General features: G+C 45.8%; 1 protein-coding gene across 8 annotated transcripts in view; it reads right to left on the bottom strand.

The window, feature by feature from the left end:
- The window catches only part of Gab1 (GRB2-associated binding protein 1), a 108,721-nt gene that overhangs the window by 12,223 nt on the left and 78,547 nt on the right, over positions 1-17,951 (bottom strand). For 7 of the 8 annotated variants that reach the window (XM_087594814.1, NM_001108444.1, XM_087594816.1 and 4 more), the window contains 4 exon segments: positions 12,194-12,419; positions 9,187-9,788; positions 6,852-6,937; positions 6,381-6,684 (listed from right to left, as the gene is read on the bottom strand). In XM_087594814.1, coding sequence (XP_087450940.1) covers positions 6,381-6,684; positions 6,852-6,937; positions 9,187-9,788; positions 12,194-12,419 — 1,218 coding nt within the window. 8 annotated transcript variants of the gene reach the window in all.

The raw sequence follows: 17,951 nt of genomic DNA, 5'->3' as shown, positions 1-17,951 counted from the left end.
GCTTAGAGGAAGAAAAGTAAGAACAAATTTACTATTTGTGAAGGAAGCACTCTCTCTCTCTCTCTCTCTCTCTCTCTCTCTGTGAGTGTGATGTGTGTGTGATGTGAGTGTGTGATGTGTGTATGTGTGTGTATGTGTATGAGTGTGTGTGTATGTGTGAGTGTGATGTGTGTGTATGTGTATGAGTGTGTGTGTATGTGTGAGTGTGATGTGTGTGTGATATGTGAGTGTGTGATGTGTGTGCATGTGTGTTAGTATGATGTGTGTGTGATGTGTGTGTGAGTGTGATGTGAGTGTGTGATGTGTGTATGTGTGTTAGTATGATGTGTGTGTGATGTGTGTGTGAGTGTGGTGTGTGTGTATGTGTGAGTGTGATGTGTGTGTGATATGTGAGTGTGTGTAAGTATGATGTGTGTGTGATGTGTGTGTGTGTGTGTGTGTGTGTGTGTATGTGTGTATGTGTGTGTGTGTGAAAGGGAAAGCATGTTTAAATGTGGAGGTCAGAGGACAACCTTTGGTTGTCAGTCCTTGTCTGAGTAAGTAATCTTGGCAGGGACTGGTGGGAACTCAAAGGTCAATCTTGTTTTAGTCTTCTCTAACTAGGAGAAGACATTTCAAACTGAAAGACAGAAGAACCCAAAGGCATCAACAGCCCTGCTGTGTAAGACAGCACATCATCCAGTGACTGTGAATGAATTACACATGAGCTGGCTTTGGCAGATGACATGGAGTTAGTGGGGGACCCTGGTGGAGCGCTGGTGCCATGAGAGGTGCTGCAGATGCCCCTTCTCCTCATCTTCTCAGGAACTACACGTGCTCTCACTGGTCAGACTGCTCCCTGCCCTTTCTCAGACACCAACTCCTTAGTCCTTCTCTCCACTCTGTCAGCATTATCCAAACACCATGGCTTCCTGAATCCATGTCCATCCTCTCTACACAAAACTCCCTAAGTTACATTTTGTAAGATTGGTTTGATAGACTTAAGATGGTCAGGCATTGCCTGAACTCATCCAACACTCTCCAAGCTCTTGAATCAAAGTCTGACCAGGACAAATATTCAAATGGTCACTGAGACATGAAGCTGTGGAGAGCCCAAGGACAGTCACTCAGAGAACTGGGATTCTCTGAGTCCAGATGGAGGCCTCACTTTCTTATCTGCCTGGAACCCCTGTCAAGGTCATGCCACCCACACAGAATCTTCCCAAGTGCTGTAAAGTGTACAGTAGATATCACCCTCACAAAACAATTAGGATAATTCTTATTTGTTTTATTCCAATTCCTCGTGTGTTCTGCAGAAAACAACCGTCTCAACAATGATCTCCAGGCAGAAAGAACCTCAGTACAGCTCTGCTGTCCCCACCAAGGACGAAGAAGACCTGGGTTTGGGAAACTGGGAAAGGGTCCCACTAGGGGAGATGGTAAACAAATGTGATTTTTGTACCATCTTACTGTGAAGTATAATTATTTTATTTTAAATCTGAACGAGACATCTAGTGCCAACTGACTGTCAATGTCTGCATAAAGTTCTTCAACTGAGTATTCAGAATAAAGCCTGGATCAGGGTGTCCCTGTAGGATGTGAGATTCTCTTCCTCTCCTGAGCCCTCCTACTGTCTAGGCTGTGCCCCTGAGCAATCTTTCTGTTGGGGAAGCTCTTCCTGCCGCTCACTGTACTTACTCCAGCACCCAGCTCTGCCCACCTCCCGTGCACCAGTCCCTCACTGCCACCCCTTTATCAGGCTGCTTAGTAGAGTTGCTCTTAGAGTGCCAAGGCATTCACACATGTGTCCACCTCCTCTGCAAAACCTAGACGGTGCACCTCCCAGGGGAGCAACCCCGTCTTTCCTTGGGTTTGTAGCCTCCATGTCTAGCAGAGGGGATTTACTGAGGGTGGGCTTAGCGCTCTGATAAACAACCCTCACTTACTGAAATCATTCCAGACGCATTCAGCTTGAATCCAGTCCAGGTCACCACATAAGAGTCTCATTTTAAATACACAGGTACAAGACTCTTTGGAAAGCCCTGCATACGAATGGTCTCCTAATAAGTAATGCCCACATGAACTCGAAGCTACGCTAGGACTTTCTGAGTTGGCTTCTAATAATGCAGGCGCACTCTTCTAAAGTCACGGGGCTATTTCCAGTGGGTACCCCAAACCAAGTAACTCACAAGGTTACTGGCCACCTTGCTAATTTCAGCAGGTGACTTGAGGCAGGTTTGTGGGAAAAAAATCATTTGTACTTTTTTTAACTGTATGAGGAGGAATCTAATACTATAATAAGCATAAGGATTACACAGGGGAAACTCTCCTGGCTGGTAAGGCTATACTGTAGGAACATGTTCCATACTGTCGTCCTTTAAGTTCTAACAAGTGTTATCCACAGTCCGGCTTAGGAATCAAACATTAACCCCTGTTTATGAAAACTTAGTGAATGGAGGTAGAGATTTAGGTCAGCAGGTCAGCGGGTCAGTGGGTCAGCGGGTCAGTGCATGGGCTGCTTTTGTGGAGGATCGGGAGTCATTCCCTGCACTGACATGGTGACTCACAACTGTCTGTAACTCCAGTCGCACTGGATCTGGTACCCTCTTTGGGTTTCCTCGGTGGCTAGGCATACACTTGGTGAATATAAAAATTAAAAAAAACTTAAAAGAATTAATTAGGTACTAGTATCACTCACCTGGTCTTTAATTTACTAAGAGCATAATTTTAAAGACAGCATGGTCATTTTTAATGATATTCAAGAGCTTCAAGGACTTGCTTTTTTAAAAGGTAAGAATGGTAAAATCTCTATACAAATAGACCCAGCAGAGCAAAACGACACCATGGTCAGTGGCTCCTGCCTCTAGAATGACCTGGAAGGTGGAAGCAGCAGCCTCCAGATGAGCCCGGTGGTTAAGCAGGGCCCGCTGTATCACGGCTTACTTTTTCTGAAACCCAATGGATATTTTATGAAAAATCTCCAAACTTCACAAAATTCGTTTTCCATTAGAAATACAAAGGTGTCATAGCTACTGAAACTGTTCCACTCTGTCACTAAAAAGTGACTTCTCTACTCTTCTGGCGTCTCTTACAATACGCTTAAACTAAAGCTCTCTTTACTAAATGCACGCACAATCTGGTTCGAAACAAACACTACAGGGACAGAATCGTGAACTCTGAGCCAGCGAATCAGGCTGTGACAGCCGACGGCCGGGGGCGCACACCAGGCGTCTGCACCCCTGTACTTCTGCAGCTCAGCCTGTAGGAAGCATATGGAAAGCTGCCTAGCACTTCGCCGTGCACTGTGGCAGGGTGAATAAAACTGGGGCAAAACAAGACTACGCCGTCACTGTCTGTCACAGACTCTTCCAAAGCAATGCAAACAAACACCCCAGCCGGCTGAGACTCTGAGGGAGAGGTGTCAGGCACACCTGACACAGTTGTATTTTCTTTTGAATTTGTTAATAAGACACTGAAATGACAGCTCAAGTAATTTATCTGGAGTGACTGAATTTGCTAAGATACTCAACTCTTGCTATGCAGAGTGAAAAGAATTTCGTGACCCAAATGGGACACACACTCCCAGTCACATATTCAAGGCCCAGTTTAGCTGTGAGATTACAGTTTTAGTCTTTATTTTGTCTTTTCATGTTCTGAGATGGGGTCTCACTGCACAGCCCTAGCTGGCTTGGAACTCGCAGAGATCTGCCTGACTGCCTCTGCAGTGCTAGCCCCAGGCGGCTGGAACCCGGGCTTTAAGCTGTGTTTTCCTAACAGTTATATTTTCTCAGGGTGACCTGGCAAAGCATTCTGGATGCAGCAAACACCCTCATCCTATTGGTTGAAATTAAAGGTATGGAAGAAAAGTAAAACCCCTTTTATTCAATCTCGTTAATCTTTGGCCCAAACTCTCTGGATGCAGTCCCCTGGGTGTCCCCTTGTCGGCTCATCATGTATCTAAGCAGACATGCCAAATAATAATAATAATAATAATAATAATAATAATAATAGTAATAATAATAATAATAAACCGTCTGGCCCAGGAAGTCGCCGTGTGGTGCTGGGATGGGGCTCGGAGCCTTGCACACACTAGCTGCACACCTGGCTCCTGCTCTCTTTAAGTCTGGTTTGTTTTTAGAAGAGTAACTGTCTCCAGAAGTGATGGAGGCTTAGTTTGTTATGATTATGAAAATGATGTGCTGACTTAGCTTTTAGAAAGCGCTCTCAAAGCCAGGCAGTGGTGGCACACAGCTTTAGTCCCAGCACTTGGGAGGCAGAGGCAGGCGATCTCTGAGATCGAGGCCAGTCTGGTCTGCCAGCCAAATTCCAGAACAGCCAGAGCTACACAGAGAGACCAATAAAATTAAAAAAAGAAAAGAATGTAAATACTTTGGGTCTACAAGGTGTGTATTGATCTGTCAGGGACCCGTGGGCCAATTACAGATCTCTTCGTGTTCACTTATACTTATGCCAAGAAGAAAACAATTACTGATATTTCTCATTAACTTAGAGACAGAGACAAACAAAAGGGACAAAAGGCCTGTGGCCCTCACACCCTTTCTAAGACAACTCCAGATGTTGGCCATGAAGCATGGGTGTCTGGAATGCTACCACACAGGACCATCCTCAAATGAGTGAGACCAAAGGTGGGCATCTGCCCCAGCAGCAGCCAGGCTACTGTGTGAAAAGACCACCTGGACCTCTCAAGTGAGCTCGGAGACTCTGAAGCCTGCAAATGACGGAGCCGTGAGAGGCAGACGTTGACAGGGGAAGGGCTGAGGGGGATCCAGGCAGGAGAACTGAGGCAACAGAGAAGTGCTGCAGGCCAAAGGGTGCGGAAGGCAGAACCCAGTCAAGGGAGAGAACACGGAGGAGAGGAGAACTGCCAGGGAGCAGACAGAGAAGATGCAGAGATGCCCCACAGGACAAGTGCACAGGGCAAAGGTCACGTGTTACCATGGTTACCATGGAGTACAGGAGAAATACATCCTTTTATGTAAGAATAAAACCAACCCTTTAGTTCGAAGAAGTCTGAGTCTCTCACAACTACAACATTAGCGTTAATGATTTAAGCCCAGGTTAATAAGAAGTTTGCATAAACGTTACATGTCCTGAAAAGGCTATAAACGACACGTGGTTTTTAAATGACCTTAATTCCTCTGCAAAAAGCCAGACACCTATCACTCTATCACACTACTCTAACTTTAGTTGATTATCAAGATTAAGCCACACACTAATGGTGTGCTGAGCACAGTGGGTTGTGTTGAAGAGACGTAAGCCCAAATTTGCTTGGTTTGGTTTTGTTTTTGAGACGGGTGCAGCTCTAGCTGACCGGGATCCATGTAGATCAGCCTGGCTTTGCATCACAGGAATTGACCAGCCTCTGCATCCCATACGCCAGAATGAAAAGCTCGGGCTACCAGGGCTGGCTTGAACCTAAGTTTTTAAAACTTGAGGAGACATTACCCAAAGTGGCTGAAGGCTTCCTCTGACAAAGAGGACCTGACCTCACAAGCTCCCCTGCTTCCGGAGGCCAACCTTCCTTACAGCGTCCAGAATAAGAGCCATAGAAACTTCCACTGAGCCCAGAGCCAAGGCAGACTTTTTTAAAAGTCATGATGCGGGTTGGGGATTTAGCTCAGTGGTAGAGCGCTTGCCTAGCAAGCAGAAGGCCCTGGGTTCAGTCCCCAGCTCTGAAAAAAAAGAAAGAAAAAAGTCATGATGCAGGGAAAGAGAACGGTTATATAGACATCTTCACTCTTCTTTTTTTTTTTTTTCTTTTTTTCGGAGCTGGGGACCAAACCCAGGGCCTTTTGCTTGCTAGGCAAGCGCTCTACCACTGAGCTAAATCCCCAACCCCCATCTTCACTCTTCTTAAATAAGCCATAAAGTGCATTGTGGTCTGGAGCCTAACTTGATACAAACTAGCAGAGCAAGGTCAGAGCTAGTGTGAGGCTGGGCTTGCCATACTTTCCGAAAGCAAGATAGCTGGCAGGAATTAACAACAAAAAAAGAATCGAGACACTGACATACATACAACCTGAGGTTTCAGGTCTCTCCTGACATGTGTGAGTGTCATACATTAGCAGAGGGGATAGTCAGGCAGGGGTCAAGAGCTCCAACAATATACCCTCTGGGAAGAACATTCCGGATTCTCCTAGTGCTTGCCAGCTGCCGCCATTGCTTTGGGCATTCTTAGTTTGTAAGCTCCACTGCAGGTCTGAGGAGAGCTGAAATCCCACCTGGACACTAACATTCACTACGAACACAGCAGGATTTCTGGGCCTAAGTTAAGGACTCAGGCTATAGGGCGTGCGTCAGTATAGGCCCACGCCAGTTCCGTGTTTAGGTACAGTTAACTGCACGCCCCCACTTACCCTTTACTGGCCCCATGCCCTTACCTTTTCTGTCTGGCTTGAGGTTCCTATCCACCGGGGGTGGTTCACAGTCAGCAACGGGAACTGGCCTCCTGGGAGGGGTCTTTGGGCTGGACCTGAAGCCCAGATGAGCAGGAGGAGGGACTTGCATCCCAAACGCAGAAAAATCAAAGGTCCCAGGGGTCATTGGCACGTAGTTTGGTTCCTGAATCGGCTCGGCGAAGCTGCTGGGATGGTGGCGCGGTGGCGAGTTGGGGTTCATGGGAACGTAGTTCTCGTCCAGCTCTTCTCCCGAGACATTGCCCGCAGCCAGCACATTCTTGATTTTCTAAAACACACATACATTTCTCTTGTAAGCAAAGCTACTGTCACACACAAGTATGGTGCCTGTTCCTACGGGACCTGTAGTTACTTCCATTTCATGGTCGCCTTTGGAGCACGGGGTTCTAAGGCTAGAGTCAGAAAACGCCAAGGCCAGAGGTCAGTTTTACTTACCAACTGGTTATGGAAGCCTTCCAAGGAACTGGATCTATCGCTCGGGAAGGTCCGTGGAATATCATAGCAATCTTGAGAACCAGCATCTGCAATTAAGAAAAAACTGTCAGCATTTGCTCCCTCGCTGCCAGTTTGCAGGAGCTCTCTCTCTCCACACTTGCCCAAGCATACGCTTCGTCAACCGTGAAAGGACACCCACCAAGCAGGATCTCTGACCAGCAGATAAAGCACACACCTATGTTTACAATGTCGTGACCTGACTGTGACAGCCGTCCAACGCACGAGCATAAGGATGGAGAAAAGGAATGACATCCATTCTGAGCCACAAAACTTAATACCTAGCTAGGTTACTCAGCCTCTTTGAAAACCCAGCAATGGAGGAGACTGGTGCGGGGGAGTTCAAGGTCAAGCTCGGGTGGATAGTGAGATAGGATTATGTGAGATCCTGCAGCAGGTGAAAGGAAGAGGGAGGGGAGCGGATGGGAGGGTAAGGTAGAAGAGAACAGGGAGGGAGGGTGAAAGACAGGGAGGAAAGAAGGAAGGAGCAGACAATTTCAAATAGATATTGGAAGGCTGAATATATATCAATAAAATATTTTTATTGTACATTAACTCTTGGACTTTTTTGGAACAGTTAGAAAACTCTACCACAAGACACAAAAACGCTAACACAAAGATTTTAGGGCATATGAACTTAACACCTCATTTTTTTATTTTTAAACCAAGATGCCAAAAATACACAGTAGAGAAAACATGGCCTCTTCAACAGGTAGTAGTAAGAAACTGGATATCCATCTGCATAACAATTAAACCAGATCCCAGGAGTTCATCCTGCAAAAACCAACTCCAAGTGGCTCCAAGACCTTAGGGAGGAATCTGACACAAAACTTAGAAGTGGCTGGAGAAGAAGGGAAAACAGTCCTGTAAGTACCCAGGCAGAGGACGCTGTCAAATAGAACTTCAGCCACCTGGCACGTGGAACCAACAACTGACAAACAAGACCTCATGAAATTAAAACAAGTCTGAAGATGGAGGAGGGACCAGTAAAGACAGTCTACAGAGGGAGAGAGAACCTTTGCCAGCTGCACGCCCAACATGGCGCTGATAGCAAGAAGGAACTAAAAACTAAACAAGAAAACTGCCTAACCAGTCAATGGGTTCACTAAAGGCACATACAGCCCCCAAAAGATGGAAAATAAATGGTCATTAACACAGCAGCACAAGCACGTGCGTGCACACACACACTCACACACACACACACACTCACTCTCACTCATACTAACTCACTCATACACACACACACTCACACTCGCTCGCTCGCTCATTCGCTCACTCACTCACTCACTCTCACACACAAACAGTAATGAACACCTAACGAGTGCTGGCAGGGATGAGGACACAAGAGGACCTTGAGACATTGCTGGTGGGAACACCAACTAGACCAACTATCATGAAAATCGGTGTGGAAGTTTCCTAAAAAAGTAAATAATTAAACCACATCTACCATACAACCCATCCATGTGCCATCCTGAGTACGTCGGAGCGACAGATCAGAGACTTGCGCTGCAGTCTTTACCGCAGCACTACTCACAATGGCTTAGCTATACAGCAGCCAAAGGAGTGTCCAACAGCAGAAGACTGTGTGAAGAAAGTGAGGTACAGACCCAGACACCCACACAAACACACAGATACACAGACACCCTCCACACACAGACAGACACAAACACACAGACATCCACACAAAGACACAGACCCCACACCCACAGACTCAGACACAAACACTCAGACAGATGTTCACACAAAGACACATAGACATAGCAGACAGACAGACATCCCTGAACACACACACACTCTACAGGGATGTATTGACTCTGGTATCACGGCCACACGTGTGGGAGCTACAGAGGTGCAGAAAGAAAGGGACAGATGCACTTTACCACCATACCATGCAGAAGAGAGCAATTACTAAGAAAATGGAATTTCTTGCATTCGTGTGCATGTGTGTGAATGAATGTGATGTATGCGCACACACGTGCATGTGGGTTCAGCTGCTTGTGTGCCTTCAGTGTGAGTGAGGCCAGTGGAGGATGTTGGGTGTCCTCCTGTATCACACTTTATCTTATGCTCCTGAGACAGGATCTTTCTCTGAATCTGGAGGTAGGCTGGCAGCCCCCAAGTGCCAGTAATCCTCCGGCCTCTGGTTATGCACATCACTAGGATCACAAACGTGAGAGGGCACTAGGATCTCAGCGTAGTCCTGTGCCTGTGCAGCAAAGGCCGTGTGGAAACAGCTTCCTCTCAGTCACCTAACAGAGCAGACCTGCCAGAGCTTTACCTTTCCGTAACTTGTTCAGATCCACGGTGGAAATGGTGTTACTCCGGGAGGGCGGCATGCCTGCCGGAGGGATACAGTAACTGCTGTCAGTGTCTGACGCCGTGCGTGGCACTCCGCACGTCTCCACAGGAGACCGGTCATGAGTTGAATGTGGCTTTGGTGGCCGAGGTGGGGGGACGTCAGGAATAGTGTCCAGCTTCGATGACTGTCCCAGTGTGCCTTCTGGAAATGTCCGTGGGACCTGGTAAGTGTTGCCAGGTGTTGGCGGAATGTCGTAACTAATAGACACATGTCTCATCTGAGCTTCTACACTTGAAGTCCCAGACGGTGTATTAAAAACGTAAAGCTCTCCATCTGCCTCGGTACTTGACGGGGACTCCTTCGGTAGTACGTCATGGGAGTAGCTCCTGGGCAGGTTATAGAGGCCGGACTCGCCAGAGACTGATGTAACCCGCGGTGGTGGGCAGTCATACACCATTTGCTGCTGAAAAAAGCCGTTCATTCCGTGTTTGCCCTGGGAGGAAGCAGGAGGCTTGTGGGAAGGGACGTTGTCATTGCAGTCTGTCTCAGAAGAGGTGGGCTTGGCAGAGTCAAAATGGGCTCTGAATAAAATTGTGAATGACAAAACAAAACAAAACAAAACCATGGTCAAGTCAGACAGATATAGTTTTGACACACACACTGCAGCTTAGCAATCAAAACACATTTTGTTAGATTTTTTTTTCTTTGTGGTCCATAAGATTCAAAAAGCACACGTGTTCTTTAGTTGTTTATAATTATAAACCAACAGGACTACCACCGCCAAACGGCCGAGCATCCTTAGTAATTCCTCTCCTGTATTTGCCCATGACCCCAGATCCACCAAGGAAACACACAGATGCACATACCACACACACACACACACACACACACACACACACACACACACACACGTTAAAACACAAAAAGAAAACCTCACCAACCCAGAGGCCCGTAAACAGGCTCCCTGGAGGGGCATGTGTATGAGCTGAGTCCTGGTGGATATAAATATTTTATGCTTATTTGATCTGGCTTCTAGAGAAGGTTTACTTTGAGAGCTCCCAGGGTGACTGAATCTCAGGGGACTGTGTCCTGTGTAATCTGTTTGTATCTTCACAGCACCTAGCATACTAGTGGGCATTTGGTGGGGACTTCATAAATACTCGTTATTTAACTGTCATTTCAGCCGAGTTACACAGTAACTTGGAGAACAATCTCTTCTGTGGCAGTAATAGTGTTAATCAGTGAAATCAACGAAAGGCACTGTCATAAAAGAAAATATACCAAACACTGTCACTGATCAGTTAGATTCTTAAAAAACAAACAAAACCAAACCACTCCAGCAAGTAACAGTGAGTCTCTTTAAAGGAAAGCATCTGTTAGTTGCCCAGGCATGAGCTCACAAGTGCGATGCTTCCACACTCACAGCAAACAGGCAAGTGGAGTTAGACTCTGTAGTACTACCTCGTGTTGACCTACACAGTTTTCTTGCTCTCACAGGTAAAATACCATTATAACACACAGACAAGGCCGTCCATGGAGTCCTCCCCAGCTCCTTCTGCTCTCACAGGTAAAATACCATTATAACACACAGACAAGGCCGTCCATGGAGTCCTCCCCAGCTCCTTCTGCTCTCACAGGTAAAATACCATTATAACACACAGACAAGGCCGTCCATGGAGTCCTCCCCAGCTCCTTCCATTCCCCTTGGAAAGCTTCACAGAAACCATTTCTGGGAGTTTTAAGTTCTACATAATTTTTTGAACAACTACTCTGTAACCTTATTAATAATCATTTTTAACCCAAGAAAAGAAACATTCTTGTTATAAAAAAAATAAAGCTTAATTTCTTAACATCATATTTTATAAACCTCCCTTGTGTGTGGCACGCAGGTCACTGATGTCTTGCACTGTGAAAAATATTCAGGTTGGTGGCGCTGTCACCAATGGTCATGGGTCATAAGCAGCAGACACTAGCTTGTTTATTGATCTTAACTTTCTTCTTGCTTCTTCAAATAATAAAGTAAATGTCCTTTGATCTCCTCTGCCACTTTATACCTTCTAACTTTTTAATATCAAATGCCAAAGATGGTCAAGTTAAAAGATCTTCAGGCAGGGTTTGGGATTTAGCTCAGTGGTAGAGCACTTGCCTAGCAAGCGCAAGGCCCTGGGTTCGGTCCCCAGCTCCGAAAAAAAGAAAAGGAAAAAAAAGATCTTCAGGCTTAGCATAGGAAAGGTAGGGGTGTGTGCGTGCGTGTGTGTGTGTGTGTGTGTGTGTGTGTGTGCGCGCGCATGCGTGTGTGTGTGTGTGTGTGTGTCGGGGGTGGGTTTTTTGGACCCTCTGGGTCAGGCGTATACTCCACGGTACCTCTATTTTAAAACTTGTAAGTCATGACCTGGAGTCAGCACTGCTCCATGGCTGGGGAGGAAGGTTTGAAAGGCTCACAGCTTTTAGCCATATATTTGATCTCATAAAATGTCATTGCCTCCCGGTCCGCTTAGCGTCTAGGATTTGCCATAATAGGATTTTACCTGTATGATTAGTTTCTCACACAAATCCAAACTACAGCACACTCACTGCAGTGGAATCGCTTTGCTTTCAAAATCTTCCAGTAGTAGGTACTCCTCTCCTTCTTCAGAAACAAGAGATGACCCTTGGCTGGTTTACAATCACACAAGAAATGGAGCAAGGTCACCATTTACAAATCAGTGACATCTGTCAAGCAAGTAACACTGTGAGTCCCTAACAAAGACTGAGGCTCTTTTCAGGTCAGCCTTGTAGGCACCACTGTGATTTGCAATGATGGGAGAAAGTGTCCCATATAAGAGAAATCATTACCAAAGGATTACAAACCTGCCATGCAGATCTCAAGTGTAAGCCTACAGAGACCGCACCATGTAAGCTTCAAGGCTTAAAAAATGCACCCACACATGGACACACACGCGCACACACACGCACACGCACACGCACGATACCGTGTACCACGCACCTGGTGGGTTCAGGCTTCTTGCTCTGACAGTTGATCAGCAAGAGGTAGTCTTGCGGGTCCTCCCGGAGGCCGAGAGTGTCTGGGTGTGGTGGGAGGCTGATGAGTTGGTAAGAGGGAGGTAGCGCGACTGAAGATGGTTCCATGTGGGCGGAGGCTGGTGCTGTATTTATGGCGAACGGTGAATCAGCAGGTGCTTGTGAGGAGCTGGCCAGCGGCCTCACGGGATCTGTAATCAAGTGTAAGTTTTAGTCTGTCACAGCTGAAAATTCTATTGTTGTTCCTAGACTGAGTTACTTTGACAGTCTGAGGACAGACTGTTTTAATGCACATAACCAGAACCAGTGATGGCAATGTCAGTTAAAAACACACAACCGGAGGAAGTGCTGTACGCACGCCTGCTATGCCAGCTGTTCTGAAGGCTGAAGTGGAAAATCGCTCACCTTAGCAGTTCTAGGCCAATCTGGGCAAAAGCACGGGGTGATATCCCCGAAGTAAGCAGGAAACACTACCTAAGCAGCAACAGTTCTGTCAATCAACTCTTGTCAGGGACATCTGAAGGACAGCCCTGAGGAGATACTCGGTTGGTAAAGCACCTGTCATATAAGCATGAAGACTCGAGCTGAGGTTCCCCAAACTCACACGAAAAGCCAGGGAGACCCCTTAAGCTCACTGGCCACCTAATCTAACCCTCTTGATAAACTCCAGACACACTGAGTGACTTTGACTCAAATGGACAGAGATAAAGAAAGATACCTGATACCAACCCCTGGCCTCCACATGCATTCACATGCATGTGCACACAAACACCCAGTGAGGCCACACTAATGTAACCCTGAAAAACACTTAGTTTTGAGACTACTTAAATTAAAATAAAAATGTTCTATGAAAACATTTTAATGTTAGTGTAATTTAATGTGCATAGGTATTCACCTGCCTGTAAGTCTGTTTACTGCATGTGTGCTTGGTGCCCTTGGAGACCAGAAGAGGACATTAGACCCTCCTGGAACTGGAGTTACAGATGGTCACAGGCTACTACGTAGGGGCTGGGATGGAACCTGGGTCTTCTGCAAGAACAGCCAATACTCTTAACCACTCTGCCATTCCTAGGTTGTGCCAACCTGGCAAGGAGACACTGACATTCACACTGACAGCCTTGATGGCCACAGTCTTGGATTGGTTCCTTGAGATTGCCTGGAGTCCTGCTCTCTGCTAATGAGGTTTGAGAATGACTTTGATTTAGAGAATTTGGCTTGATTAAATGGATAGGAGTTCTAAAACTCTTAATTTTTGAATTTCCATGAAATGGTTATTAAAAATTTATTTATCTGGGGTTGGGGATTTAGCTCAGTGGTAGAGCGCTTGCCTAGGAAGCGCAAGGCCCTGGGTTCGGTCCCCAGCTCCGAAAAAAAGAACCAAAAAAAGAAAAATTGACTTATCTAATATCATCTAGCACCCTTTGCCAGGAGTTAATTCTTATTTATGGAAGCAGAGAATACATTGGGGGCCATTTCTACGACATATTGTCCAAACTTCAGGGGTTACTCTTAAGTTCTTGCCGCTTCGTCTAGGAGAGGCTGAGCTAAAGTGAGGTACGCTGCCCCCGCAACTCTCCTTCAACCGCTAATCCAGAGATTTAGCTCAGAGAATTTCAAACGCTTCCGATTAAATAATGATTCAAACTGCATCCTCCAGGACTTATGAGAACTATGAAAAAATATCTATTATTTGAAGGTGCTCAAGAGAAGGGCACCCAACACTAGCAGGGACGGGGACAGTTATATCTTCAAGCTCTCACCCAGTGTGTGACACTTGCCACCTCTCCAGCTACAGGCATGGCACAGTGGAGCTCAGCATTCACTTCTGACGGAAAGAAAACCAAATGCTGTAACCGAACAGTTCACTCAGTGAAGGTCTGAAGTGTAGCCCGCCCTTTCCTGCTGGGTTTCGTTGTGTGTTTTTTTTTAAATTTGTTTATTTTGTTAAATTTGACAGCCATAAAATAAATAAATTGAGGAACCCTCATGGAAAAAAGAAAATTAGCCTGGAAGAGAATCAACTCCCCTGATCTTGTTTTATTGTCACAGATGGACCAGCTTCATCTCTGAGCTTTCACTTTTCCTGCCCATGAGTGAGAAAGACAGTGGAAACTCCATAGGCCTGGGACTCAGAAGGGTCTAAAAAAAAAAAAGTACTGTGCTTAACAGCTCATCAGGACTGACCTGTGTCTTTCAGAGGCAAGAGCTGAAGTAAAAATTCCACTACAGGGGTTGGGGATTTAGCTCAGTGGTAGAGCGCTTGCCTAGGAAGCACAAGGCCCTGGGTTCGGTCCCCAGCTCCGAAAAAAAGAACCAAAAAAAAAAAAAAATTCCACTACAACCCCAAGCAAGTTCATGAAGGGGGAGACATAAGCAGTACCCCGAAGATCCCAAAGACAGTGGCATACAAGGGTAGAGATCACGCCTCTATGGTAGTCCACAAAATGTACCGTCTTAACATTCTGTCCTCTGGGACACTTCACCTGACTGGGCCAGCCGTCCACCTGGTACTGAGCACGTGGACATAAGCACTGTATTGTACAGAACCGGTGATGTCACAGCACCTGACAACCTGAGCTCACTCTCTGGAGAGATGTACACACTGCTCTCTGACCTGCACTGTGGCATACATGAACAAACACGCATGCACGCACAATGTAAATTTAAAGATTTTTTTTGAATTATGCCTAAATAGTCTCTAATTTAAGATTTCTGCGAGAGTCAACATTGGTCCAAAATAGACTTGTGTTTGGCCTTACAGGCATGGGACCGCAGCCTACTCTGGGTGACAAGCCCAGTGGTGTATAGAGATCATTCTGTTCTCTGCCTTGTTTTGAATTCTGACTTATTGCTCTAAGTATCTTCTAAGAAGCAAGCAGTGGTCCAAGGTTTGCTTACACATGTAAAATTATTTCCCAATTCTTAACTCAGACTGCACCAAGAGTATAATTGGCATTTACTAAAGGCCTAATAAGCCACTGGAGCAAACTCCTAATTGAAACTTACTTAGGAAGCTAATAAGCTAATGCGAGGCCTTCCATCAGGCAAGCCTTCGGTGCAGGCGGAGATTATGAGCAGATGCACAAATGAACTGGCTCACAGGACCCCTCGCCCTAGGTATTGGTTTATCCTATTTAGGTATCTCATGCTTCCTATTGAAAGGTAAATATAAGGGATCCCCAAGAATAGGGGGCAGGAGGAAAGAGGTGTCTGATGTGGCTGTGAATATGATCAAAATACAGTATGCAGGTGAATGGAAATGTCATTACTATTGTAAGTAACATGATAATAAACCTTTATATATATAAATTTTCAAAGGTCAATCAATCTAGTGAACAGATACAAGAGAGGCTGCACTAGTAGCCACCACCAGTGAAGCACACTGCTGCCTCCATGGTTAATCAACCAGGCAAGGCCTGACTGCGCTCCCTTCCCAACTTGTTTGCTGTGTTCAAGAACAAAGCATCTCAACTTTCCAAGCTTCTACCCTCACACAAAATCTTCGTGAGCTCTTTAACCCTTTGGGGATGCTGACCAAGGCCACTCACTGCTCTCATGCAGGGCTCAGCTGGCATGAAAATCACGGGGTTGTTTAGAACTCTATGAGCTTGGGCCCACCATGGGGGCCACTGGATCACAACTAAAATTCTGCAAGAAAGACAAACAGAAGAGATACTCTTTCTGGTTGAACTGCATTTCAAAAAAAAAAAAAAAAAGAACAAAATAAATCAATCATGGGGCTGGGGATTTAGCTCAGTGGTAGAGCGCTTACCTAGGAAGCGCAAGGCCCTGGGTTCGGTCCCCAGCTCCGGAAAAAAAAAAAAAAAGAACCAAAATCAATCAATCAATCAATCAATCAATCAATCATGAACTTGCCACCACACAGCCACTGGGAAGGCCAAGATGAACCACTGACTAATACCAAATGTAACTAACAGTATGGGCTAACTGCATTTGTCACACTGTTGTTAGGACACCAGCAGGTACAATGGCTTTGAAGACATTTACATTTTACAAATGCTAAACTTCAGATATCCTATGATGTGGCAGTTCTAATCACAGGTATAAATCCAAAAGATCTAAGTGCTAATTCCATCTAGAAACATAGACCACATAAGACTGGAGAGATAGCTCTCGTGAGGAGCCGAGTTCGAGTCCTGATATCCACACTAGGCAGCTCCCATCTACCTAGCAGGAATCCTAGATCCAAGGCCTCCCTAGCACCTGTGTGTTCTCTCTCTCTCTCTCTCTCTCTCTCTCTCTCTCTCTCTCTCTCTCTCTCTCTCAAAAAAAATCTTGGGCTGGAGAGATGGCTCAGTGGTTAAGAGCCCTGACTGCTCTTCCAGAGGTCCTGAGTTCAATTCGCAGCACCCACATGGTGGCTCACAACCATCTATAATGGGATCTGATCCCCTCTTCTGCTGTGTCTGAAGAGAGTGACAGTGTACTTATATATAATAAATAAATAAATCTTTAAAAAAATATCCCAAATCTACTTTGAGGTGGGATTTCTCTAGGAAAGAGGATTCTTTGCTGGGATATGGATCCTGGAATGTTAATGTGAGCTAGTACTTTAATGCACAGGTATGTGTATCCGTGTACAAACGTGGACACGAAAGCCTCTAAGCACTGCACTGACAACCCATGCCCACACGGCAGTAATAACGAGTATTTAATAAAAACAGTGCAAAGAGCCGGGCCTGGTGATGCACGGTGTAACGTCAGCACCCAGGAGGCAGAGGATCTCTGTTTGAAACCTCTCATTAAAAAACAAATGTAAAAAGTAAAAAAAAAATTAAAGTAACTTTTACTTACTAGTTTATATGAAGGGTGTGTTTTTTTTCCTTGTTTGTCTGTATGTCTGTGCACCACACACAAACCAGGCCTGCCTGGTGCCTGCAGAAGTCAGAAGGGGGTATTGGGTCCCCAGAGCTGGAGTTAAGGACAGTTTTAAGTTGCGATGTGTGCGCTGGGAATTGAAACCAGAGTCTTCTGGAAGAGCAGCCGGTGATCTTAACCTGTGAGCCATCTCTCCAGACCCAGTAAAAGGAAATTTGGATGTCCTTGGTTAATACTGCTTTGTAGAAAACATGACATCCACCTCTGAGCAATGGTTTTCTATGTATGACCTTGAACTCCTGATCCTCCTGCATCCACCTCTCAAGTGCTGACATTTAAGGCATGTACCATGATGTTGCGTTCATGCTGTTCTGAGGATCAAACCCCGAGCTTGGTATCTGCTGGGCAAACACACCACTGAGGAATGTCCTCAGCCTATATGTTTTTTCTTAAGTATCAGTCTATCTTACTAAAGGCAAGAATATCAGATGGAAAGTTGCATTTAAAAATTATACTATGATCCAGACACTTTGAGAAAAGCAATTCGGGCAGTTTGCTAATAAGCTCATGCCCTAAAATTAGCCCGGAGGTTTTGCTAGATGTCAGGGAGCTTCCTGCAGCCTTGGCTGGGCTTCCTCATGCTTGTTTAGCAAATTTAACAGCTTCCGCTTTGGTGAACCCAAACCAAAAAGAAGTCAATCTGCACATCTCCAAGAAAAACAAAAGAACCCCGCTTCTATCCCCAAATCCACTAAAGAAAAACCTTAGTGGGAGCCACACAGAGTTCCGTGAGCTAGAATGTAAAAACAGGACCGTCTGCCAGCATTCCCAGTGTTCAACAACAGCGGTGGTCACCTGGGGCAGCGGAAACAACATGGTAATGA

This window comes from Rattus norvegicus, chromosome 19, assembly GCF_021556685.1.
Source record: "Rattus norvegicus strain SHRSP/BbbUtx chromosome 19, alternate assembly SHRSP_T2T, whole genome shotgun sequence".
Classification (NCBI taxonomy): Eukaryota; Metazoa; Chordata; class Mammalia; order Rodentia; family Muridae; genus Rattus; species Rattus norvegicus.
This window is presented reverse-complemented; position numbering and strand designations above follow the sequence as displayed.